The 27,221-nt window shown below is 42.7% G+C and overlaps 1 protein-coding gene across 1 annotated transcript; it reads left to right on the forward strand.

The window, feature by feature from the left end:
• Nucleotides 1-7,136: 7,136 nt before the first annotated feature.
• ANAPC7 (anaphase promoting complex subunit 7) lies at nucleotides 7,137-26,955 on the forward strand. The gene is made up of 11 exons (XM_037511192.1): nucleotides 7,137-7,339; nucleotides 10,391-10,577; nucleotides 13,497-13,616; nucleotides 16,464-16,575; nucleotides 17,150-17,303; nucleotides 18,037-18,179; nucleotides 20,244-20,361; nucleotides 20,905-21,101; nucleotides 23,463-23,687; nucleotides 24,329-24,479; nucleotides 26,086-26,955. Exons 1-11 carry the CDS (start codon nucleotides 7,239-7,241, stop codon nucleotides 26,273-26,275), a joined length of 1,698 nt encoding a protein of 565 aa, XP_037367089.1. The 5' UTR covers nucleotides 7,137-7,238; the 3' UTR covers nucleotides 26,276-26,955.
• Nucleotides 26,956-27,221: the final 266 nt, after the last annotated feature.

Genomic DNA, 27,221 nt, shown 5'->3' on the forward strand with positions numbered 1-27,221 from the left:
CACCAGAGCCAGAACGGGGAACAGAACAGGCAGAGTGACGAAATACACTGCTGAGGGGAGCAGCGGGTGGCAGGAGAGGTCTGTGCGCCATGTGGGACCCTCGCCGGCGGCAGGGGATCGAACTGGCGCTGCAGAGGCTGCGGGCAGCTTCACAACCCAGCACTCAACCGCTACGCCACCGGGGAGGCCCCTTCATTCCTCTTTATAGCTGAAACAATCCCATCTTAGGGGTACACCCCATTTTGTTTATCAATGCACCCCTTGCTGAGCTGTTCCTATTCCTTTAGCAATTGTGAACAATACTGTAATGAAGATAGGTGTGCAAATATCCATGTTCCCGATTCTCACAGCACTTTAAAAAAAAAAAACCACTAACCTGCTATTTCATCCCAAGACTCTAGACACGTCTCTCTGAATCATCATCTGCCTGTCTTAACTATTCGAGTTTTTCTTTTTTTTTTTTTTTAAAGATATTTATTTATTTATTTTTATTTATTTTTTAAATTTATTCATTCATTTATTTATTTATTATTTATTTATATAAGCACTGGGTACAGTCAGAAGCATGGGAGGGTGAGAGAATTCACCAGAGCCAGAGCGGGGAGCAGAGCAGGCAGAAGGACCAAAGTACACTGCTGAGGGGAGCAGTGGGCGGCAGGAGAGGCCTGCATGCCATGTGGGACCCTCCTCCGGTGGCCGGGGAGCAGCCTGGGATCAAACCGGCGCTGCAGAGGCTGCGGGCAGCTTCGCAACCCAGTGCTCAACCGCTGCGCCACTAGGGAGGCCCGAGTTTTTCTTTTTTTTTTTTCCGAGATTTTTTTTTTCCTTCACATGGCCATCAGCCACATTTATCATCATGTTAGCCCCAATGCTACATTACTGGATGTGCATACAGTAAGTAACCAAATACATATTGAATATATTGAATCAATGAGGTTTTCTGAAGGCCAAGACAGAGTGCTTCTCACATAGTAAAAACCTAGTGAGGGCCTCCCTGGTGGCGCAAGGGGTTAAGACGCAACCTATGAAGCTATTCGTAGCCACTGCAGCATGAGTTCAATCCTGAGCCAGGGAGCTACCCACATGGTGCAGCAGACCTCTTCTGGCTCGCCTGCTGCTCCCCTCAGCAGTGTACTTCAGTCAATCTGCCTGTTATGTTTCCCACTCTGTCTCTGGTGAATCCTCTCACCCCCTGTACCTCTGGCCTGTACCCCAATTCTTGTATACATAAGTATATCTCAAAAAAAATAAACTTAGTAAATTTTTATTGGATTATTACACATAAATTGTCAAGTAGAAGGGCAAAAGGATAAAACTACCTCTTTACAGATATAAAGCTATGGGAAAGATACCAGCAAGTAAGAAGCTGTATTAGCAGTCCAAGGTAAGGGATCAGCAGGGCTTACTGGGAATGTAAAAATAAGGGGAGAGATTTGCGTCTTCTAAAAGAAGGTTCCACTGCAAGTAGACTTAGCAGTTGAAGGTTAGGTTGAGGTTTTGAGTCTACTTGACATGGAAAACAGCAGTGCGTTAGATGGAAATAAGCTGAGTGACAATATAATCTGTTATCTGCATTCTCAAACATACATGATGTCATGAATAATGCTGGGACCAAAGGCATGAACTGGGATTATCCTAAGTAAATTTCTAGTAATATGAAGTTGGAGATGAGTTTCATTCTGAGCACACTGAGTTTGAGGGGGTAGCTGATTGCCTGTGTGATATCCAACTGGCAAACAGGAATATATGTGAAAGATCAGCAACAGAAATAAAGACTTGAGGGCCTCCCTGGTGGCCTAGGGGTTAGGTCTCAGTGCTATCACTTTTATGGCCTGAGTTTGATCCTGGTCAGGGAGCTAACCCACATATAGCGCAGCAGACCTCTCATCTTGCCCACTGCTCCCCTCAGCAATGTAGTTCAGTGCAGTTCCGCCTGTTGTGCTCCCCAATCTGTCTCTGGTGAATTCACTCACCCCTCACACCCCTGGCCTGTACCCCAGTTTTTCTAAATAAATGTGGGTGAATATATGCATTCACCTATTTTTTTTTTTTTTTAAATCTCAAAAAAATATTTCATGGGTTTTGCATTTGTGTCTGAATGAGAGTTTCTCCGGTCTTCCTTGTCTGACCATCTCACAAAGAAAATGCCAATCTGGACATCTTGGAACTCCAGAATATGTTGTCTTGCCTTTTTTTTTTTTTAAATAAAGATTTATTTATTTTTATACAGGCCAGAAGCACAGGATGGTGAGAGCATTCACCAGAGACAGAGTGGGGAACAGAACAGGCAGATTGATTGAAATACACTGCTGGGGGGAGCAGCAGGCGAGACAGGAGAGGTCTGCCAAGCCAGGTGGGAATCTCCCTGGCTGGATGGGAATCGAACCTGCACTGCAGAGGCTGAGGGCAGCTTCACAGCGCTGCACTCAACCCGCCGCGCCACCGGGGAGGCCTGCCTTTCTTTTTTTTTTTTAAGCTAAAAAAAGGAAGATCTGGGCCTCCCCAGTGGTACAGGTGGTTGAGCGCAGCATTGTGAAGCTGTCCACAGCCTCTGCAGCACCGGTTCAATCCCCGCCGGCCTCGGAGCAACCCACATGGAGAGCAGACCTCTCCTGTCTCGCCCAGTGCTCCCCTCAGCAGTGTATTTCATTAGTCTGCCTGTTCTGTTCCCCACTCTGTCTCTGGTGAATCCTCTCACCCTCCCGCGCCTTTGGCCTGCACCCCAGCTCTTGTATAAATAAAAGAAATCTTAAAAAAATAAATAAAAAGGGCCTCCCCGGTGGCGCAGCGGTTGAGCGCTGGGTTGCGAAGCTGCCGGCAGTCTCTGCAGCGCTAGTTCGATCTCCGGCCACAGGGCGAGGGTCCCACAACATGGCACACAGACCTCTTGCCGCCCGCTGCTCCCCTTAGCAGTGTATTTCATCACTCTGCCTGTTCTACTCTCCGCTTTTGCTCTGGTGAATTCTCTCACCCTCCTGTGCCTCTGACTGTACCCAGTGCTTGTATAAATAAATGAAGAAATCTTCAAAATTAATTAATTAATTTAAAAAGGAAGATCATTTGGGAAGATGACCATATTAATTATAGCAGTTGAGGACAAATTCTTTATCCTGAAGTTACTTTTCCACTGATGAGGCTATCCCTGCCAGGAGACACTTAAGGGATGTTAAATAATATTTCCCTTAGAATAATTTACAAGTGTTGTATCTTTCCCCTCGTACAAAAGACAGATCTAAGAAAAATGTCTAATGCAGCTGGGAAAGATTTTCATTCGTAGGAGACTGCAGGACGTTTAGAAATGAACTTAAGTGGAACAGAATATTTACACTTATAAATTGTTCCCCTAATGCATCTGCTTCAACACACCACGTCATTCTCCACCTAAGTGGCTTGCCTAAAGGTTCACAAGCAGCTGTGTATCTGCTCACATCAATTACCATCCCAGGGCCTCAATTTCTTCACCCATGAGACAAAGAATAAAGCAAAATAACCTCTCACGTCACCTAGGTGGAAGTAGTAGGACTGTCAGGAATTTGAAGAAGTGTCCCACCCACTCTACCTGCTCATGCAACAAGGTTTATGAGTAGAGAAAAATTAACAACAGCAGATTTAAATATGGAGGAGAGGCACACAAGACATTGAGGCCATTCATTATCAAACAAATTGTCCAAACTATAATTTGCATTCAGAGAATCATGAGATTAGAGAAGAGAGGAATCACTTTTTAGGAGAAGGTATGGCAATTTCAAATAGAAATGTTGATCCTGAGTCTGAGATTGATTTATTCCAGGACCAGTGCATATGTGACTTTGCAGTAAGATGTCAATCCAGATATGAACCTAACTACATTTTACATTTATGGTATAGTATGGAGAAGGTAAGACGGTGATTCACTATCATGTGGCTTATAGATGGATGTTTAGTTGCCTTTTTTAAAAAGATTTACTTTATACGTACTGGGGTGTAGGTCAGAGGTTGGGGGAGAGGGTGAGAGGATTCACCAGAGACAGTGGGGAACAGAACAGGTAGATCTACTGAAATCCACTGCTGAGGGGAGCATTGGGGAGACAGGAGAGGTCTGCTGTACCATGTGGGTAGCTCCCTGGACAAGTTTCAAATTTGTGCTGCAGACAGCTTCATAGTGCTGAGACTTAGCCCCTTGCGCCACCAGGGAGGCCCCCTGCATGTTTAGTTTTTAACAGCTTTCTTGAGCCATAAAATGTAATTCAGTGATTTCATACTTAATGATCATCACAACCCTGTTTTAGAATATTTCCATCAATCCAAAAAAGATCCCTCCATTGTCCAGAAGATTGTGGTCAAAAAAAAAAAAAAAAAAGATCCCTCCAATTCAGTTGCAGTCACTCCTGATTCCCATCTTAGCTCCATGTAACCACAAATCTACTATTCTGTCTAGATATGTCATATAAATGGACTTTTTAATTGGATTTCCTTCACCTCACATAATTTTATTTTTTACCATGTTTTTGAGACTCATCCAAGTTATTATCAGTACTTTGTTCTATTTTTTATGTTTTATTTACTTTGGTATTTTTTTTGTACTGAATAGTATTACACATTTTGGCTTATATAGTGAACAGCTGGTGAACACTTGAATTGTTTCCACTTTTAGGCTTTTATTAGATGTGGTTTTAATTATGAAATATTTCATATGTAGAAAGAAGCATAATAGAAAATATTTATATACTGTTTATTGTGTGCCAGTCATTATTCTAAGTGCATTTGAGACAGTGTGCACCTACCATGTTTGACACCCAGAGCAAGTGTCTTTTTATTTTTAAAGATTTATTTATTTATTTATGCATACAAGAGCCAGGGTACAGCCAGAGATGCAGGGGGTGAGAGGATTCATCAGACACAGAGTGGGGAACTGAACAGGCAGACTGACTGAAATACACTGCTGAGGGGAGCAGCAGGGCAAGACAGGAGAGGTCTGCTGCACCATGTGAGTTGCTCCCTGATTGGCCAGGATCTAACTCATTCTGCAGAGTCTGCGGATTGCTTCACAGTGCAGTACTTAACCCCTTGTGCGACCAGGGAGGACCAAGTCTCTCTTTTTTAAACTTTACTTTTCAGATCCATTTTAATGCAAAACTGAGTGGGAAGTAGAGTTCTCATCTACTGCCTGCTCAACACATGCACCGCCTCCCTCTCCTATCATCAACATCTTGAACCCATGTGACAGCTTTGTTACAATAGATGAAGACATAGACACATTATAACTCAAAGCCCCTAGTTTAAGTTAGGTTGTTCTAGTACATCCTGTGGGTACAAAAATGTATAATGATGTGTTCTCACCACCATAATATCATAGAATAGTTTCATTTCCCTAAACATTGTTATTTGCCTATTATTCCCTCCCCCATAGCTGCTGGCAGCCATTTAATTGTCCCCAGTTTTATCTTTTCCAGAATGTCATATAGTTGGAATCAGATTGGCTTCTTGCATATGTAGTATGAATTTACCAACCCTCCATGTTTTTTTCATGGCTGTACTACGAAAGTGGACAAATCTGTTCATATTACCCATTGAGCATGAATATGCAAAGATGCTCAGTCATTGATAAGTTTGCTGAATTTAAGGATCAAAACCAGAAACTGTGTATCAGTCATTTCTTTGCTAATCCAATATGTAGGATAACAGTTTTTTATTTAAAAAAAAATGTATCTATGCATACAAGCGCTGGGTACAGGCCAGAGGTGCTGGGGTGAGAGGATTCACCAGAAACACAATGGGGACCAGAATAGGTGGCTCCACTGACATACACTACTGAGGGGAACAGCCAGGGAGACAGGAGCGGTATGCTGGACCTTTTGCATCACCTCCCGGGTATGGAACTCATGCTGCAGTGGCTGCCTAGAGCCTTGTAGTGCTGATGCTTAACCCTTTGCATCACCAGGGAGGCCCAAAAGTTTTTCTTTTTTAACACTCTAATGTGATTAGAAGTACTAATCCATAACGGTTTTGTACTGTGATGTCAGTTTTATTTTTTCCTTAAATTTACCGACATTTGCTGGGGTTTACTAAAATAATATTTTCACTATGTTTCTTTCCTGGTTGTTATCATAGTCAGTTCATTTTAGGGTCATTACTTAAAGTAATTTTTATCTTAAAAGAGGAGGCTGCCAAGAGCGTAAGAAGTCAGAGTGGGAGAAAAATATTTGCGAAACATGCATTTGACAAAGATGCAAAGATCTCTTAGAACTCGACATTAAGAAAAAGAAGAGGGCCTCTCTGGTGGCGCAAGGGGTTAAGAGGCAACCTATGAAGCTGTCCGCAGCCAATGCAGAACGAGTTCGATCCCCGGCCAGCCAGGGAGAAACCACATGGTGCAGCAGACCTCTCCTGTCTCGCCCCCTGCTCCCCTCAGCAGTGTACTTCAGTCAGTCTGCCTGTTCTGCTCCCCACTCTGCCTCTGGTGAGTCCTCTCACCCCCCCACACATCTGGCCTGTACCCCAGCTCTTGTCTGCATAAAATAAATCTTTAAATTAAAAAAAAGATGCTCATCATATGTCATTAGGGAATTGCAAATTGAAACAATAAGGTACGCCTACACACATATTAGAACGGCTAAAACCCCAACCTAACCCTGACTACCCCTGAACTCACGAGCCGGTGCGCAGGCGAGCGGGACGCTTCCCCCGGAAGCCGCGTCTCCGGGGCGGGAAGGCGGGCTCGCCGCGACGCACGCAGGACCCGCGGCGGGGGCGTGGCGCTTCCGTCTGCGGCGCATGCGCGACTGAAAGAGCGGCTGGGGCTGCCCCTGGCGCCTAATCAAATTATTCGTTCCAGTGGGGCTTCACCCCCTGCTTTCTTATTTCTGGCAAATGTCCATACATTTTTATTAGTTCAGGAGACAATTTCCCCTGCGGGTTCTCACTTCAATTAAGCATGTATTCACACTTGGGTGCCTTCGGTTCCCCACCCATTGTAAACGCTGAAAGTTTGAATCTTAGAAAGATGATGTAACTCCTGCTAAAACAAACAGCAAACAAAGACAAAAACCACAAACCAATATTTCACCTCGCAAGGGACATGGGGTAAGAAACAGATTTTTAAAAATGACTCAGGCATTTTAGTAGCTGCCTATGTTCCTGGGGGCGGGGCCGCTTGTGGCCCCGATGGACCCCGCGAGGCCGCCATTTTGGAGCCTCCTTTCAGCTTGTACCGGCTTTTCACGCCGCTCTCGCCGCCGCCCGCGGCCTCGCTGGGCAGGATGAATGTGATAGACCATGTGCGGGACATGGCGGCCGCGGGGCTGCACTCCAACGTGCGGCTCCTCAGCAGCCTGTTACTTACCATGAGTAATAACAACCCGTGAGTTGAGGCGGGGAGCGGCCTGGGCTGAGGAAAACGCGGCGCCGTTGTGGGAGCTAGGGCTGAAGGGAGCCGGGCCTGGCGGGAAGGCGCGACCACGGGCCAGAAAGGAGTGTCGGGGCTGACTTCCCTTTGTGCCGGGCTTTGTGCCGGGCGCTGGGGTGAGCTCCCGGCGGGGGGATGTGGGGAGCGGCGACTTGGAGAAATGGAAGGCGACGTCTCTGGGGACGACCCTGGCGACGGTTTCGTGAGGCCCCGGTGCACCGAGCAGAGTGACTGTCCCGTCGGTGGGCTGCCTTTTCCTGGCCTCTTCTGGAAAAATGTTTTCTCGATCGCCGCATCCCAGAGAAGCCCAGCCCCCTGACTTGTCCCACAGCTGAGGCTTATTTTTCCCCTTGAGTGTGTCAGGAGAGTCCACTTTCTCGCCTTGGCGAGCCCGTGGAAGCGGGAGTTGCATTGAGGGGTGGGAGTGGCGCCTTTCGTGTTTTCAGAGCCGCCCTCTGCAGTCTTATGACGGGTGAAGACAGCAGTTTCCTTCCTTGAGTGCTTGTCGCCTCCCTGCTTAAATCCCCCTTTGTGCTTCCGTTGAGCATTCTCTCCAGGGCCTCGGAGGCCACGTTTCTCTCCCGGACTCCATCTCGAAGACTATGCTCATAGTTCTCTATCCTCCCTGGTTATTTCTGTCACTTGAACACACCAGGCTCGCTCTCAGCGCTGGGCCTTTGAAGTGCTGATCGTCTTGGAAGCCTCACCACAGAGCTACCTCCTGGTTCAGGATTCAGCTCAAATAGCCCTCCTAAAGAACTCTTCTCTGACCATCAGAATTGCCCTTACCCCAGGTGTCCTATCCTTTAGCCCTGTTTTATAGCCTTCATCACTCTTAGCACACAGTGGAATCAGCACAGTGCCTATGTGCAGTAAGCACACACGTTTCTTGATTGTGCTAAGGAAGTGCATACAGCCTCAGGGACTCCCTGAATCCAAGTTCACAAGACTAGTGAGTGGAGGAGCCAGATGCCTGCACCTTGGTCCTTTTGACTCTCCATTCTGACTCACCACTATCTACTGACTCTCAATGAAATGGTAGTTGAATCTTCTATGATGGACCCATTTGCATGTGGCCTGTTACAGCAACTGTCTAGGTCAGAAAGGAAAGTCCCCTAAAGTTCCTGCTGTGCAGCCACTGCTCCCTATTTCTATTCCCTTAGTGTGCTTTTGGACTTTGCTGCTTGAGAGACCCATTGTTTTGTCACCATCTACTTAGTGTTGACAGTTGGGATCTCTGGTCTCTGTCAGCCTTTTTTGTTTATTCTGAAGCTTTTCACTTAGTTCTGAGTAATTTATAAAGGTACAGTTTCCACCACTAGGAGTACTTTTGGTTCTCCAAAGTGTTACATCATCAGATTGTTAAAAGCAGTTTGATCCTGTAGGTTGAATTAGTTCATCATTCTTTGAGTTAGTTTAAACTGGCACTTTTCTAGTTTCAGGATGTATGTGTTTATTTTAAGGACAGGTTTATTAGGTAAAGGAGAAAGAAAGAGAGGCACCTGCACAGTCACATGTGGGTTGCTCCCTGACTGGCCGGATTGATATCAAACTTGTGCTGGCGATAGCTTCTTTAACCCTGCACCACCAGAGAGGCCCCCTAATCTTTGAATTTCTTTTGTAACTTTATCCCCAATGCTTAACTTACCTATACATTTAAAATTTTTTTTTCTGTTAAGATAAAATTTACATGCCATAGAATTTACCCTTTTAAAAAATTCATTTCTGTGCATTTAAGTATATTCACAGTTGTGCAACCATCACCACTAATTCCAGAAAATTTTCATTACTTCCTCCTCCCTCCCACTGCAAAAAAAACAAAAAACCTGTATATTAGTAGTCACTCTTTAATCCCATTTTCTCTAGCTCCTGGCAGCTACTAATCTAAGAGATCTATTTTTGAGTATATCTTCATTGAGAAATTAACTGCCTACGGAGTACTTTGACAATGACTGTCAAAGCAGTTACAGCTTTTACCTATCAAAGAAAATTATTCTTGGAAGTAGCAGGATGGGTGGGTGGAATTAAAGGTTAAAAACAGGAGTTTCTCATTAAGAATGACCAGCTTCTAGGCAGCTAATAATGTTTGAGCAATACTCGAGGTTAAAGAAAAAGTTCTGAAAAAAATCTGTTCCTCTGCACTGTTCTTAAACTCCTGAGACTCAAGAAGATAAAAATTCTTCAGTTTGATCCCTGGCCACATGGCGCGAAGACCTCTCCTGCCATGCCCTCTGCTCCCCTCAGCAGTGTATTTCGTCAGTCTGCCTGTTCTGTTCCCTGCTCTGGCTCTGGTGAATTCTCTCACCTTCCCGCGCTTCTGACTGTACCCAGTGCTTGTATAAATAAATAAATCTTAAAAAAAAAAATTCTTCTAGATGTTAGAGATATTTGCTTTTGTATGTAAAGTGAAAAAAACCTTTCATAAAAGGTTTTATCCCATTGACTTATTCTGTATTTTAATATCCCCATTTTCTTCAATATTGGAAGTTCCATTTCCTTCCATCCCTTTTTTACGGCCTTTCCTAAAAAGGATTCAAAGTGGTGAGGTTTGTCTTTTGCTAGTGTTCTTCAACTCTTTTTTGGTAATATTAGCAAGCCATTGTGATTGCTCTTCATTGTCTATATGGCGTCCTAAAAATTGATGGTAACATAAGAGAGTTTGGATAACTAGATACCAAATTATTAAGGCTTGTCTTAAAAAAAGGAAGGAAAAGATGTATTACATTGCACTTTATATAGCTCTGTAGTTTTGAATTTGACTTAGAAGTTGCTTTTATAGTAAGCAAAGAAATAAACAGAATAATTTAAGGCAATTTTCTGGATGTCTTGACCATATTAGTGTAAAGAGTAACTCGAATGCCTCTTGTATTAGGGACTACCACTTAAGGTATCTACATTGACTTTTTTGTTAACTATCAAGGCTTTGTGCCAGGCTTTGTGGACATTCAGTTTGGGCTAACATTTCAAAATAACCAATGTAAGCAGTGTATTCTGTTTGTTTTCTAGTGAGTTATTCTCCCCGTCTCAGAAGTACCAGCTTTTGGTGTATCATGCAGACTCACTCTTTCATGATAAGGAGTATCGGAACGCTGTGAGTAAATATACCATGGCTTTACAGCAGAAGAAAGCGCTAAGTAAAACTTCAAAAGTGAGACCTTCAACTGGAAATTCTACATCTACTCCACAGAGCCAGGTAATTGGAGAGTGAAATATGATGATTTTTTTTTTCATTTTCAGAGGGCAAGAGAGAGATTGAAAGTATTTACTGTAAAACTATAGAAGATGGTATAATAAAAAGTAGTTTTAAAGGGGAACCTTCTGGAGAAACAAAGATGGAAAAACCACTTAGATGTAAGATTGCATCCAGCCAAGCATAAAGGACAAAGTAGAATTCACTCCGTGGATGAATCCATAAATGGAATTAAGCATGGTCTACTTAGCTTCTAAGTAAAGTCATATGTTCCTCCTTTTATAGAAACAGAACTCAAAATTTAAAGTGTTTGTGTAATGTTAAATAAAGTAAAACTTTTAAAATGTAACTCAGTTATTAGGGCTAAATACCTAGAGAAAATTATGGGAAATAATCTAGGAATTCTGGCCTATTTAGATTGCTTAATAATGAAATAAATTAATGGAAAATATTTTCATTTCACCATTTGACTGAATCATCTCATTGCTAGAAATTAACCCTAATGGTAGACTCACAAAGGTTTACAGATGGTTTCACTTACGTGTAGAATATGGAGAAACCAAACAAAGGGTTAGGAAAAAGACAAAACTTGCAAATTTGACCATAGCTGTCGGATATACAGCAAGGGATTGGAGAGGGGTCAAAACGGGAAGGCAGAGCATAAGGGGCAGAGGAGATGGATCATGGGTGCTGTGGTGCGAGAACTGTTGGGTACTAACCCTGAGGGAGAAATCAAATACTGTCCAAAAATTAACAGTGATGTAAGAAAATTAAAAAAAAAAAAAAAAAAAAAAGATTTGCAGAGTCTGTCACTAAGGCTGCTTATTGCAGCATTGTTTATAATGAGAAGGAACTAGAAGCAAAAGTGTTCATTGGTAGGGTCTAGTTAAATTACAGTATAGCCATAAGTTTTTTTTTTTTTTTTTTTAAGATTTACTTTTTATTTATACAGTAGCTGGGGTACAGGCCAGAGGTGCGGGAGGGTGAGAAGATTCACCAGAGACAGAGTGGGGAGCAGAACAGGCAGACAGACCGAAAGCACTGCTGAGGGGAACAGCGGGAGGGACAGGAGAGGTCTGCTGCGCCATGTGGGAATCTCTCCGGCTGGCCGGGAATCGAACCTGCGCTTTAGAGGCTGCAGACAACTTCACAGCGCTATGCTCAACCTGCTGCACCACTGGGGTGGCCCTATCCATAAGATTTTTTAAGGGGGCCTCCCTGGTGGCACAGGGGGTTAAGACGCAGCACTATGAAGCAGTCTGCAGCCACTGCAGCACGAGTTGATCCCCAGCCAGGGACTCACACGGCGCAGCAGGCCTCTCCTGACTCACCTGCTGCTCCCCTCAGCAGTGTATTTCAGTAGATCTGCATGTTCTGTTCCCCACTCTGTCTCTGGTGAATCCTCTCACCCCCACTCCTCTAGCCTATACCCAGGTTCTTACATGCATGAATAATAAATATATATTTTTAAAGATTGATTTATTTATACAAGAACCGGGGGTACAGGCCAGATGCGCAGAGGGTGAGAGGATTCAGCAGAGACAGAGCTGGGGGCAGAACAGGAAGACAGACCCAAGACACTGCTGAGGGGAGCAGCGGGCGAGACAGGAGAGGTCTGCCGCACCATGGGGGACCCTTGCGGCCGTCCAGGATTGAACCAGCACTGCAGAGGCTGCAGACAGCTTCACAGCATGGCGTTCAGCCACCTGCGCCACCAGGGGAGGCCCAAATAATATTTCTTTAAAAAGATTTTTTAAGATGGAACTATTGAAATAAAAAATGAGAGTGATAATATGTGCTGATTTGGAAAGAAATGTGTGTGTTAATTTAAAAAAAATGAAGCAGTGTTTTCCATGCTTTCTTTTGCTCAAAAGGGGGTGTGTGTGTGTGTGTGTGTGTGTGTGTGTGTGTGTGTGTGTGCGCGCGCGCGCGTGTGTATATGCCTAAAATATATATGGTTAACATGCATTAAAGATACTGTGTTTGAGAAGGAAATTAGTAAATGGTGGAAAACTTTAGGGGGAGGGGAACTTTTAACTTTGAATCTGTCTTTATCTTACATTTAATTGGAAAGTCAGTAGAGTGAACTGGGGGTGAAATTTTAAGTCATGTTTATTCTGCTTTGTATCTTTCCACACTGAAAAAAAATAATGTAGCTGTTTTTTCTTAAAAGTCTGGATTTTTATTTCTCTTTATGTAAAATTTTTTGTTGTTTTTATTAGAGAGGCAATTACTAGGATTTTGTTTTTCTGACACTGAATGGAAGTCATATCCAAATAGGATCACTCTTAGAAGTGCATTTTGAGCATTCAATATGCCAGTCACCATGCTGACTCTTTCATATGAATAGAATACATTTTATATTCAAAAGAATTTTTAAAGATTGAGGTATAATTTGCATGCCATAAAATTCACAGTTCACTGGGTTTTGGCATATTCACAAATCATGCAGTCATCACCACTAATTACAGAACATTTTCATCACCCTAGAAAGGGACCCTTTGTTATCTCCCCAGGCCCTGGGAATCACTAACGTTTCTGTCTCAGGATTTAACTATTCTGGACATTTCATATGAATGTACATAAAGTATGTACCCTTTCGTGTCTGGCTCTTTTTTTCTTTTTTTAATGTGTTTTTAAGGTTGATTTATGTTATAGCATGAATCCTTCATTCTTTTTTATTGCTGAATCCATTATATGGATATACTGCATTTTACTAGTTGTTGGACATTTGGATTCTTTCCATTTTTGCTATTAAAATGCTTCTGTGAGCGTGACATTCGTGTGAACATACTTTTCACTTCTCTTGGCTATATATATGTAGGAGCAGAATTGCTGGGTCATATGTTAACTCTCTTTATTATGAAGAACTGCCATACTGTTGAAGTAATATTTTGAATAGATGTTTTCATTGCCTCTTAGTGTCTTCCTTCTGAAATTGAAGTGAAATACAAAATGGCTGAGTGTTACACCATGCTAAAACAAGATAAAGATGCCATTGCTATACTTGATGGGATCCCTTCAAGACAGAGAACTCCCAAAGTAAGTTGAAATAACAATTTACTTCATATTTTCCTCCTCCCAGGTCCTTCTGACCTTTTCCTCCATGCAGTGGAGAGTCCATCTTTTACTTTTGACTCTAATTCTCTTTGTTCTCCTGTTAAGAGTGTAGGGGCTCAAAGAGATAGATGAGTAACTTATTTATGAGGCCCTGATAATACAGCTGATGGAAATGGTAGCTGGAGAACACAAGTGCTTATTCTTTGGTATTTCTTTTTTAAAGATTTATTTTTATCTATGCATACAAGAACTGGGGTCTAGGCCAGAGTGGGGAGCAGAACAGGCATAGCTACTGAAATATACTGCTGAGGGGAGCAGCTGGCGAGAGAGGAGAGGTCTGCTGCACCATGTGGGTTAGCTCCCTGGCCAGGAATAGAATCATACTGCAGTGGCTGGCGATAGCTTGATAGCGTGAAGACATTATCTCCTGTGCCACCAGGGAGGCCCAGTTACAATTTTTTTTTTAAGATTTATTTATGCATACAAGAGCTGGAATACAGGCCAGAGATGCAGGGGGTGAAAGGATTCACCAGAGACAGAGCGGGGAACAGAAAAGGCAGACTGACTGAAATACACTGCTGAGGGAAGCAGCGGGTGAGACAGGAGAGGTTTACTTTGCCATGTGGGTTTCTCTCTGGCCAGCTGGAGATTGAACTTGTGCTGCAGAGGCTGCAGATTGCTTCATAATGGGGTGCTTAACCCCTTGCACCACCAGGAAGGCCCTTGGTTATAAATTTTTAATGATGGCTGTTATTTATTGAAAATATAACATGATCTTACTAAAAATATATAATTCCCCCTTTAATAACTTGAGGTTGGGGACATTTTGGAAAATGATAATGGCATAGAAGCTCAGCTCAGCATTGTGGTATCCAACAATTTGGTGTTTACAACCATTATCTGATGTGGGTCTATAGGACTCCACATTTGTCAGGAGTATGTAACTTTCACTCTGTAGAACTGTTGTAGCCAGGGGCAAACAAGATGTGTGGTTCAAACATAAGCCTATAACTTAATCTGAGGGGGTGAGGGGAGGCAAATACTGTCTAAAAAAATGTAAAAAATGATAAATGTTAAAATAAAAAATATTTAAAAAAACCAAACAAACATAAACCTATCGTATTTACAGTTTTTCTTTCTTGTCTGTTAGGGAGTTAACTGGCTTCTCAGTCTGTAAAGGACAAGAAAGTGAGTCACAATACATTTAAATGAACGTCTATTAATGTTGGTAAACACTGCCACACATTCCTTCACATTTTAAAGGAAAATTCCGGTGTGAGATTATTATATCTTGGTAAATCTTTGACTTTTCACAGTAAATATACCAACGTACAACTTACGGAGATTTTAGAAAATGACGCTTGCTGTGCTTATAACTGGTGGATTGTGGATTTATGATGTACTGGAGTAAGGATCTGTCTTAAAAACAATTGATTTTCTTGTTAGTACTCAAACTCACTATTTCAAAGTGACAGGTAGATTAAAAAGAACTTTAATATTTGTTGAGACAGATGGTGCCAGTCATACTTTGTTAATAACAGTCAAGAAAAAATCTTGAATTTAAACTTAATGTTCTTTTCAAGTGTTATCACTAATACTGGAGTTTTCCTTTAAGTACCTTCTTTGCATTTTCAACATGGCCTAAAATGGGAAATCTGAGGTCCAGTAAAAAAAGTTTTATATTTAGGGTTTTGTTATTTCAGTGTTTGGATTATTGCCGTACTAGATTGTCTATTATATTCTAAGTCCATATTTGGAACAGAGTTCTTTCATCTTCAGAGTTCCTCTTTTAAGTAAATATCAAGTATGCCAACCTGGTACACAAACCTACAAAAAATTGAAGAGGTTAGGGATTGGTGTTTTTTCTTCTGTGCCATATGTTAACTGCTTCCTTAGGCTAATGATTTTGCAAACATTGTGTTGCATGTAAGATGTGTTAATTTTAAATTGGAATGTTGTGTTTTTCTCTTTGTATAAGATCATTTATCCCTTCCTTTAACTTTTGTATTGTCTGGAAATTTTAGGTTTTTTCAAATTGTTCCTGTTGCTTTTTAGGGACAATTGTTTTACTAGAGCTTTACTGACTTACAGATTTGAATTGTGCTAAAAATGCACCCACTGGATTTAAGTAGTACTGCTAGTCTCTGGATCATTGTCACCTGTGGAGATCAGTCAGTTTGGTTTTTGTAGCATTGTTTTGATAAGTAAAATAGTGTCTATGGGTTCAAACTTTAAGCATTAGAAAGGCTGAGTCTAGGGCCTCCCCGGTGGCGGTGACACAGCAGGTTGAGCGCAGCGCTGTGAAGCTGTCCGCAGCCTCCACAGTGCATGCTCGATTCCCTGCCAGCCAGGGAGATACCCACATGGCACGGCAGACCTCTCCTGTCTCAACCGCTGCTCCCCTCAGCAGTGTATTTCGGTCCGTCTGCTGTTCTGTTCCCTGCTCTGTCTCTGGTGAATCCTTTCACCCTCCCGCGCCTCTGACCTGTACCCCAACTTGTATAAAAATAAATCTTTAAAAAAAAAAAAGCTAGAGTCTAGTAGCTAGACTATCAGAGAGAAGCCAAGTATTTTACTTCTGTATCTATTGTTTCCTTTTATGGAGAATTCATGTGTTTTTTCTTAATTAGCTATGTGAAATCCTCATCTTTTTTAAGGTCAAGAATCAAGGTAATTAAAATTCTGTAAAATTTCTACAAGTAAATAGAAAGTAAGTGGACTTTCCTCTTAGAAATGGGAGGACCTAGGAAAAGCAAAGGGTAGTAATTATCTCTGCGGAGCTATTTTCTTTGCAAAATACATTTATCGTATTGTCTTTGTTTGTTACAGATAAACATGATGCTGGCAAACCTGTATAAGAAGGCTGGTCAGGAGCGCCCTTCTGTTACCAGTTATAAGGAAGTGCTGAGGCAGTGTCCATTAGCCCTTGATGCCATTCTTGGTACAGATTATTCTCTGCCTATTTTCATGGAGAGTTTACTCTCTAAGATAGTAATTCTCAACATTGGTTATATTAAAAGAATGTATTTTTTTTTTTTTTTCTTAAAGATTTATTTATTTATACAAGCACTGGGTATAGTCAGAAGCGCGGGAGGGCGAGAGAATTAACCGGAGTCAGAGCGGAGAGCAGAGCAGGCAGACTGATGAAGTACACTGCTGAGGGGAGCAGCGGGCGGCAGGAGAGGTCTGCACGCTGTGTGGGACCCTCACCCGGTGGCCGGGGATCGAACCGGCACTGCAGAGGCTGCGGGCAGCTTCGCAGCCAAGCGCTCAACCACTGCACCACCAGGGAGGCCCAAAAGAACATTATTCTTTTTAAAGTTGCCCATGCCTCAGCTCTCGAGAGTGATTCAGTGCATTACCATCTTTCATTGATTGAGAAATACTAAATTTTGGTTGCTTAGACTAGATACAGCGTGGCCCTGTAACCCAAGGAAATAGTAGCTTGTCACTTCTTGAATTGTTGAAGTAGGATGCTAAGCCTCACCTTCTGTCTCCTATTTCTGTTGCATTAGGTTTGCTGTCCCTTTCTGTAAAAGGTGCAGAAGTGGCATCCATGACAATGAATGTGATCCAGACTGTGCCTAACTTGGATTGGCTTTCTGTGTGGATTAAAGCATATGCTTTTGTGCACACTGGGGACAACTCAAGAGCAATCAATACCATCTGGTGAGAGCCATAAAATTAATTCATCATTCTTGGGGCCTTTTCCTGTACAGATGTCTGATGTATATAAATTAGCAAAACAGAAAAATGAGAGTCTTATCTCTTGGTGTTGCAGCCAGTTGTCTATGGGCTTCGTTAGTCTCTTAAGATACTGGACAGTCCCAAATGTAATAAATGTTAAATGTAAACTTGGACTAAGTTCAGCTCTATACTTGGAAAAGTAGTAACCCTTGCAAAGCAGAATGCCTTCAGGTATCATACTTGAACCTGGAAGAATATCTTTTTGGGGCAGCCCAGAGTTTATTTAGTTTATTGCAGAGTCAGACCTGGGGTGGCGCCTTAGGATTGAGGCTTTCTTTCTAGTCAAGCATCTTCCAAAGACAAGAGACTGGGGCTTTTGTTATGCAGAGTCATTTGGTTCAGTAGCTGCTTTTTGTGAATGAGGTAACTTTTAACATCATATGAGAGTGTGTGGTCCTCTGAAAGACTGCCACCAGAAAGCTCTTTCCGTGTAATAAGAGAGATTTCTGCTTTATTCTATACATTTGCTATTCTATTCTAGATAACCCTTTAAAATAATAAGCTTAGAAAATGAAATCTAGTGTGCACATTTCGCTTTTTTATTATAAAAGTTGTATAAATACACAAAAGAAAATACCTATATACCCGACACCTAGATTCAACAACTAAGAAGATTTATAATAGATTGTAAGTTTCAATGTTTAATATTTTAAAGTTCACTAGAGAAAAAGTCCTTATTGCGAGATAATGTGGATCTACTGGGAAGTTTAGCAGATCTGTACTTCAGAGCTGGAGACAGTAAAAACTCTGTATTGAAGTTTGAACAGGCACAGATGTTGGATCCTTATCTGATAAAAGGTAAGTCATCCTTGGGGTAGGGTGGAAGTGGCTGAAGAGGGCTGATCAGAGAAGATAGAAAAGGTAGCATAATCCTCTGAAACCCTTGTTTTTTTTGTTTTTTTTAAAGATATATTTATTTATGTATACAAGAGCTGGGGTATAGGCCAAAGATGTGGGGGGTGAGAGGACTCACCAGAGACAGAGTGGACAACAGAACAGGCAGATTGATTGAAACACACTGCTGAGGGGAGCAGCAGGTGAGACAGGAGAGGTCTGCTATGCCATGTGGGTAGCTCCTTGGCCGGCCCAGGGATTCAACTTGTGCTGCAGAGGCTGCAAATAGCTTCATAGTGTGGTGCTTAACCCCTTGTGCCACCAGGGAGGCCCAGATAACCTTTTTTTTTTTTTTTTAAGTGAAATATTTATAAAATTTGTAAGAGTAGTCTTTTACCTTTTTGTAAGTCCTGACACCTGTCTGTAACACTTGGGCAATTCCATTTTGAGCAGTTGTTTTTACTTGAAGTGTCATCTCTCCACAGATCATTATTTGGCTTCTTTTAAGAGCAGTCATAGCCTTTCCTTATGATTGATAAATTTACAAGCCTGGCTGAAAAAAAATTTTTTAAATATTTATTTATGCATACAAGAACCGGGGTATAGGCCAGATGTGCAGGAGGGTGAGAGGATTCATCAGAGACAGAGCAGGGAACAGAACAGGCAGACTGACTGAAATAATCTGCTGAGGGGAGCAGTGGGGGAGACAGGAGAGGTTTGCCACACCATGTAGGTATCTCGCCGGCCGGTGGGGATCGAACTCATACTGCAGAGGCTGCGGACAGCTTTACAGTGCTGCGCTCAACCTCCTGCGCCACCGGGGGAGCCCCTGACTGAAAATTTTAATGGCATTCCCAGAAACATTGCATCCTTTTAAGGGATTTAATTTTACTGTGACTTAGTATAGTTAAAAGGAAGTAAGTGAGCAGAGTGTAAGGAAGGGATAAGTGATCAAAAGAAGTAATTAGGGGGAAAATCATCTGGTTGGAAAGAAGATTGCAGCTGAAGGGATATACCATAGGGACTTTCAAAGGCTGACTGTTGGGCAACTGACAGTGAGTGAAAAACGTGCTCAGAAATAGTGGGAAATAAGGCCAGATAGGCTAACATCTGCTTATAAAGGCCCAAAAAAGACTACCAGAAAAATAGGGCCTTGTGACAATAAATAGTTTTACAGACTCATTCAGCCATAAGAAAGACAGAGTGGGAGAGAGCATTCTTTGCAAGCATGTGGATGAGTGAGATCCAGAAAGATGAATTTATTTGCCCAAGGTCTCCCTCCTGCCCCATGTTTATTTCTCTTTCCTAGCTCTCCATGTTCATGATGAAAAAGGTGTTTTAGAAATACTGATAGAATAGCAGTTGGCTACTTGAAGTTGGAAGCTCAGACCTGCGCAGGGGCCAACAGGGAATGTTGCAGTAATCTTGGCTTGAGAGCCCTTTTCCTGGGAATCATGGGGTGAAGGGATAACAAAGGGTGGAGGGGAAATGGTGATAGGAGATGGGTGACAGCAAGCATCGGGCCCTTTTTATAGAGCAGGGATGAGAATAAAGATTTGTGGAGTGAGAGCAAGCGAGCAAGTGAGCGAGCTTAAAAATGAACTAGATTCCAGAGAGAAATAGGTGCTTTTTCTGGAGTCGGCCAACATTTTCTGAGACTGACTGGTATATTAAGTGAGTACTCCTGACTGCCTAGATTGCTTAGAAGAGAACTTATTTGATGCCTTTTTTGGGCCTTTTCTGGTTAAGAGTTTGGACAGCTGTATCTCATGCCAGAGGATGTAGGGACAAACAGTTCCTGAAAATAACAGGCTTTCATTTTATGAGGTAGGTCCTTTGACTCCTTTGCCTTTTAAATTTTTGTACTTGTTTTGTCTTTTTAGTGGTCATTTTTCAGGAAGCTGGGGATTCTGGCGGAAAGGGCTGACACCATGTGGGAGCTGGGGTCTCTGTGTGGGCTCTGGCAGCGGTTGTGCCCTTTTGTAAAGGACCCCTGCTGCTTTGTTTCAGAAGCCTCTTTCTTTCTAGGAATGGACGTATATGGCTACCTCCTAGCCCGAGAAGGGCGGCTGGAGGATGTGGAGAACCTCGGCTGCCGCCTCTTCAACATTTCTGATCAGCACGCAGAACCCTGGGTGGTCTCTGGGTATGCGTGAGCGTTCTCTCTCTCTGGTTCTTCAGGAGCTTGTGGTGTCTCCTGAAGAGACTGTGGAGTGAAAGTACAGGTTCACAAGATAATCACACCTGGACTCAAATCGTGGCCTTTGACTTGGAAACATCATTATTTACCTCTCTGTTTTGTTTTTCTCATTTGGAAAATGAGGATACTATCCTTGCCTCTTGGGGTGAATATTAACTGAGATAGTGACTATTACATTCCTCACTGGACCTGCTGCTGGGAAACCAGATATGCTGCTGGTTATCGACCTGACTTTCCAAATTCTCTCAATGTCTGTCATCTGACAGCATTCCCAGATGACCAGGTTCTCATCTATAATTTTCCCTCCCATATCAAGATTTCCCCCCATAAAAATAAATATTTAGGTGTTTTTTTCCCTACTCATTTCTTAGGCTAAAGGTGTTAGTGTGGTTTGTAGTAAAGATCATATAGAGGGCCTTTGATTTTTTGATTAAGTTTTCTTTAGCGTTTCCTCACATAACTTTTGGTTATTTTTTATTTTTCCTCCAGGTGTCATAGTTTCTATAGCAAACGCTACTCCCGGGCGCTCTATTTAGGAGCCAAGGCCATTCAGCTGAACAGTAATAGTGTTCAGGCTTTGCTGCTCAAGGGAGCCGCACTTAGGAACATGGGCAGAGTTCAAGAAGCAATAATCCACTTTCGGGAGGCTATTCGGCTTGCCCCTTGTCGCTTAGATTGTTATGAAGGTAAGATAAAAAAATAGCGTAGACCTATGTGGATGACAACACGGTTCTCACACATTGTTGTATGTGAAACTCCCCTGGGGGGACTTCTAAAAATCCTGATGCCACATCACTCCAGTGCTGTTTACATCAGAATATATGGGGTAGGGAGATATGCACAAGATTTAAGATTCCAGGGAGTGGCGGTGTGCAAACACATTTGAGAGCCATGGCAATAGTCCTTTGAGATTCATTTAGAGCTTTTGCTGAAATTTTCACCCATACCTTCAAAATCCATTTTTCTCATTTTTTATTATGGGGGGGGGGGTAAGGGAGTAGTTGGGTTAGTGCTTTTGCCCTTTTCCTGTTTGTTTCTCAGAAGTGGCCCACTCATTAATGTGAGTGCTGTGCCAGCACTGTATGTGATAGCTTGGTTGTGTCTGTTCTTCACAGTTGTCTTCACCTTGGGCCAGAGATAATACTCACAAAGTAACTTCATAGTCACCCGACAGTGTTGATTGTGGGAACTGGTTAGTTCATTCTGACCTCCAGATTGGGCATGATTAGGGTCAAACTTTTGTTTTGTTACGTAATATTTTAAGTTCATGTGAACTGACCCTAGGAGTTCAGAGGAGTTATGTGGGCTTTGACAACATTTGGTGACTCAGTCACAGACATTAAAATAGATCTCAAAAGATGCAGTTCCTCCAAAGCATATTTTTATAAGAATTTAAAAATAAACCCAGGAGTCTAGGAGTGATTTGCTCTTAACAGGAAGATGAGTTCAAAATTGAGAAATAAAATTTGGAAGTTGGGATAAAGAACAAATATGCTTAAATAGCCAGAGAATTGTGCTTATGATTTTGTTCTTAAAGAAACCCCAGGAAGCCAAACTCTTTGGTTACAGATTAAATTCTTTTTTTTTTTTTAAGATTTATTTATGCATACAAGAACTGGGGTATAGGCCAGAGGTTTGGGGGTGGGGGGTGAGAGGATTCTCCAGATGCAGTAGGGAACAGATCAGGCAGACTGACTGAAATACACTGCTGAGGGGAGCAGCGGGGAGACAGGAGAGGTCTGCTGCACCTTGTGGTAGCTCCTTGGGAGGCCAGGTATCAAAATCGTGCTGCAGAGGCTGCGGATGGCTTCATAGTGCAGTGCTTAGCCCCTTGCACCACCAGGGAGGCCCTACAGATTAAATTCATGATCCTAAAACAAACCTCTATCCTCCCAGCTGCTTTTATCACTCTAATTCCATTCTGCTGTGTCCCTGTCTTCAGGGGTGCCCAGGAGTGCTGGTTAAAGAGCTCCTTTACCTTAGTGCTTGCATGAAAGGATGGTTAGAGTTGCTGGGGACAGAGGATGTTCACCACCTGGCCACTGACTCTTGATGGGCTGCCTTCACGCATACTACTCCTTGGAGATTTTGATCAGGGTGACTGTTTATGCCCTGTGGTGCTTTTTGCAACCTCCAGCAGAGCTCCCTTTCTTAGTGGAGACCCTGAATTAGTCTGGTACATTCTTTCTATTTCCTGCTGAAGTTCCAGTGGGACTTTAACAGGGAAGTAAAACAACTTAGTAAGTGATTGCAGTCTACCCTGTTCTTTTTTTTTTTTTTCCCTTCTTTGTGGGACCCTTGCCAGTGGCTGGGGAACAAACCGGCGCTGCAGAGGCTGCGGGCAGCCTTGCAGCCCAGCGCTTAACCGCTGTGCCACCAGGGGAGGCCCCAAACTACCCTGTTCTTAACCCAACACGTTGCCCCTAAAAGTTAGGTAATTTCTGGTTAAGTAACCATAATGTGTGGTATAATGTGCACAAATGTTATAAATGCTGCTAGGGTGGAGGAGTATGCAGAGAAAATCTGCCAGGGATTGTGTGGGTTTGGGGTTTAAGCTGTTTTTCTGTTTTGATGAGTGCTTTGTGCCAAAAGTACTTCCTCTGTTCTCAACTTCTTGGAGTGAAGAGTTGACTCTACTTGAAGTGTCCCCATGGGGCACTATCTTGTTAAGAGGCAGTGAAACCTTTTGTTGGAAATATCTTCAACTGTTTCAACTAATGATTAGTGTCACATTTGTTCCTCTAACATTCAGTGGGGCTGCCTACGTGCTCAGTGTACTTATGCATGTTTGTTTCCTTCACTAACTAAAGGCGCTTTTGCAGTGTAGGCTCTTTCCACATGCGCCAAGTGCTCTGGGGAGAAGCACTCTGTAGCTGTTCCGTCAGCATGTCCTTTAGTCTAATCTCACCATCGGAGTTTTCCCCAACCTGCCCTTTGTCTGAAACTGTGAAGGTTTGTGATTTGAAGGCTGTCGGAGGGGAAGAACGGTTCGGAGTGGTAATGTGGTTGAACTTTCTGTGGTTGTTTTTTTTTTTTTTTTCCCCCAGGTCTCATCGAATGTTACTTAGCTTCCAACAGTATTCGTGAAGCAATGGTAATGGCTAACAACGTTTATAAAACTCTAGGAGCAAATGCACAGACCCTTACCCTTTTAGCCACTGTTTGTCTGGAAGACCCAGTGACACAGGAGAAAGCCAAAACTTTATTAGATAAAGCCTTGACCCAAAGGCCGGATTACATTAAGGCCGTGGTGAAAAAAGCAGAACTACTTAGTAAGTGTATCTTATTTATTTACCTGCCGATTGTTGAATTGTTTAAATCTGATCTCGGTTGGATTCTCCTGTCCCAGCTGGTTACAGGTGACCAGACAGGTGTGTGCCTTTTGCAGAAGGTCCGAGCCTGTAGAATTGGTTTGTATTTAGCATAACCACTTGTAAACTGGCTTAGACCTGTTTGGATTTGCAGTGACCGCTTTAAACCAGCTATACTCAGTTGGTACCTATTAACACTCATTTCAGTGTAGGTTTAGTTGTCCAGAATAGTCTGGAGTTAGCCAGTTTGAATTGTTTTTACCCATTTGGATGGATTTTCTTAGGACTTCCTTATGGCCTAAGTACTTTTTTAGTTCAAATTGATGATGAACTCTTGGGTTTGGACTAGTAAGGCACATAAAATGCATATTGACTTTTCGTTTGAACTTAGATTAAGAGTACCTGTAAAAAAAAATCACAACTCAAACTACAAGATTCCCTGATGGGACAGGAATTCAGATGAATTTGATCTCATGTCCTGCCACACCACTGTCTTGAAGATATCTACAGATAGATTGTTGGGTTGTGATTATTATTGTGGTCTTGTGTCTATGGCTTGAGGTATTGTGTAAGTAGGAAAACAAGGGTCTTTTTCTTTTCAGGCAGAGAACAGAAATATGAAGATGGAATTGCTTTGCTGAGGAATGCACTAGCTAATCAGAGTGACTGTGTCCTGCATCGGATCCTAGGAGATTTCCTTGTAGCTGTCAATGAGTATCAGGAAGCAATGGACCAGTATAGTATAGCACTAAGGTAGGCATTTAGCCTCCCATGGGGGGAAGGTTAATGAGGGGAAGAGGAGGCAGGGAATTACGCAGAGGATGTTTGACACACACTCTGTGCCCATGGTTGAAAACAGAGTAATAGTAGTATTGGTAGAAGAGTTATTTGTGAATTCATGACTTCTACAATTTTTTAAGTATATTAATATTAAAGAACGGTTTCGCTCATAACCAGCCCACACCACTATAACATGTTTTCATTTGTGCAGATCATCTTCCTGGCCTTGCCCACACATATACATATTTTTATAGGGTTATATGTAGTATATATTTTATATTCTGCTTTTTCAAATCAAAGTATTGTAAGTACTTTCCCATGTTTCTACTTACTGTAGTAGTTAAGAACTTGAGATCTGAAATCTGAATACTACCTTCACCACCTGTTCTCTTGGGCTAGTTACTAACAAATTTTCTTGTCTATATCTACCTTATTAGGTATTAAATGAGGATTAAAATGATTATTCCATGTAAAGCTCTTAGCACTGTGCCTGATACATAGTAAATACTGAATAAATAGTGGTATTCGTCCTGCTTATTACAGAAGTGATTTCTTTGAGGGTTGTCTGTGTGTCTGTAAGGTTATGGCGAAGGCCTGTCTTTAATCAAGTGTGATCACATCCATTACTTACTCAGCAGTTGAGCCCCACGCATGTGCCTGGCATCTCAGGGACCACTGGGGATGCTGCAGCTCTGGGAGCGCTCAGTGTCAGATGTGCAAAGTACTTTCATAGCCATCTCTAGAAGGCAAGGTGGGAGTGCAGAGGGCGGGAGTCCTGGGTTTGGGTGAGAACTGTTTGGAACATTTCAGAGAAGTTATAAATCAATCTGCAGTTATGTAAGTAGTAATAGGATTCAACACACTTACCTGCTTTTTGGAAGCCCACAAGCAAGTGAAAAAATAAAGTACCAAGCTTTCATCAGAGGCGGAATTTCCTAGAGATTGGACCTCTGCTGGCCTAGGTGATGATCACAAAGGCAAAGGGAAAGATTGCTTAGGAGCCAAGTAAATAAATTGTCCTGGAGCCTCTGAACTGTGGAAATTTCGGCACATGTAATGACTCTTAGCTGCTAAATACCTAGGCAGGAGTAACCTTGGGTCCTTGGGTCTAACCTAGAGGTTGACAGTCTGCCCATGGCCTAATATTTTTGGCTGACTACTGAAATGCTTTGTGTTTGATTATATCACAAGAACATGGAAGAGTTTTAGTCACAGAAAATAGGTATTTTTTTAGTAATCTTATAATTTGAAGACCCAGTACTATAGGAAATTACATTTGAATTTGTGTCATCTAGTTGCTGCCTCTTGCAGAATGCTGGAGGTAATAAGTATGAAAAGGTTTAAGAAATACATAGAGAAAACTCAAACTGAACTCTGTTAGGAAAAGACATCTTTTTTTCACTTCTAGCTGTGCACTCCCTCAACCAGCTTGTCGACCTGGACTGGTTTGGAGGGCCAGGCGTTAGCAGTGTCTCTGTGCCTGGGTGGTCATTTCACTGCTGTGCCAGGGAGATGACACATCAGCCAGCGAGAAGCAAGGCAGAGATTCAGGCCTCTCCTTTGTTTTGTTGTCCCCTAGTTTGGACCCCAATGACCAGAAGTCTCTAGAGGGGATGCAGAAGATGGAGAAGGAGGAGAGTCCCACGGATGCCACTCAGGAGGAGGATGTGGACGACATGGAAGGGAGTGGGGAAGAAGGGGACCTGGAGGGCAGCGACAGTGAGGCGGCTCAGTGGGCTGACCAGGAGCAGTGGTTCGGCATGCAGTGAGGCAGGTGGCAGCTCCGTGGCCACACTGGCCAGCCCTGCTCTGAGCACTTCCCATGGACTCAAGGAACCTGTAGGAGCCCGCTCTCTGGGAGGACAATGATTTCAGCATGTGATTGCAGCAGGGGTTTCTGCCCCTTGCTCCGTATTTCTAGTAATGACTTCATTTTTAAAAACTGAGCCTGACCAACCTATATATCTCTGTCCTCCCCTGCTCCAGCCAGGGAAGACTCAGTGAGCACTCTGGAGGTCTGTGGACATGCCAGGGCTTCTGGGACCGAGTGCTTTTTCTATATAACTGATTTCTATATCTGAAAGCTCGAGGAATAGACAGTGTGTTGTCTGTAATGTTGTGGATGGGTTTAAAGGAGTGACCTGTCATTTAGAGGGGGAGAGTCATCTCCCAAGTTGGACAGCAGTATAGGCCCACCCTTTCAGAGGAGGTTTCCTGTTCCCAGAAATAATCCTGAGCTGTCCAGACTTCCCTGAGTAACCTTGCTTCCTTCTGCAATGTTAGTAATGCCTTAAGCTGACAGTAGCTATTTTGCAGAACAATTTTCTATTTGCGAATCTGGTAACTTGCCTATGAGCCTGGGCCAGATCTGAGAAGCAGGTGTGACTGAGAGCATGAATAGAGGTGCATCTGGGGTAATTAACTAATAAAACTGTTTTTTGTACAGTAACGGTGTTGGGTTGATCGGAATGGAAGCCCTTTATAGACTCTTATTTTTTTGGTCTTTTATTCACAATGCATTGATTCTGTTCCAGAATTACTTGCCATAAATATACTCCCCTCTTTCCCAGAGTATCTGAAGCCTGGAGGATTGGGAACCTCAGGTAACACTGAGCTGGTTCATCCCTTTATATTTTGTGGTGGTAAATTCTCTGGGGAGAAGAGTCTCTGACCAGATTTTTCACTGATTCAGCCTGGCTCTGTCAGGGATGCTGA

This window comes from Talpa occidentalis, unplaced genomic scaffold, assembly GCF_014898055.3.
Source record: "Talpa occidentalis isolate TD23 unplaced genomic scaffold, MPIMG_talOcc4v2.1 talOcc4.14, whole genome shotgun sequence".
Classification (NCBI taxonomy): Eukaryota; Metazoa; Chordata; class Mammalia; order Eulipotyphla; family Talpidae; genus Talpa; species Talpa occidentalis.

Coding starts and splice junctions, on each gene's coding strand:
- ANAPC7 (XM_037511192.1), top strand. CDS start 7,239: ATGAATGTGATAGACCATGTGCGGGACATGGCGGCCGCGGGGCTGCAC. Junction 17,304..18,036: donor AGAGCAATCAATACCATCTG/GTGAGAGCCATA, acceptor AATATTTTAAAG/TTCACTAGAGAAAAAGTCCT. Junction 24,480..26,085: donor CAGTATAGTATAGCACTAAG/GTAGGCATTTAG, acceptor GTTGTCCCCTAG/TTTGGACCCCAATGACCAGA.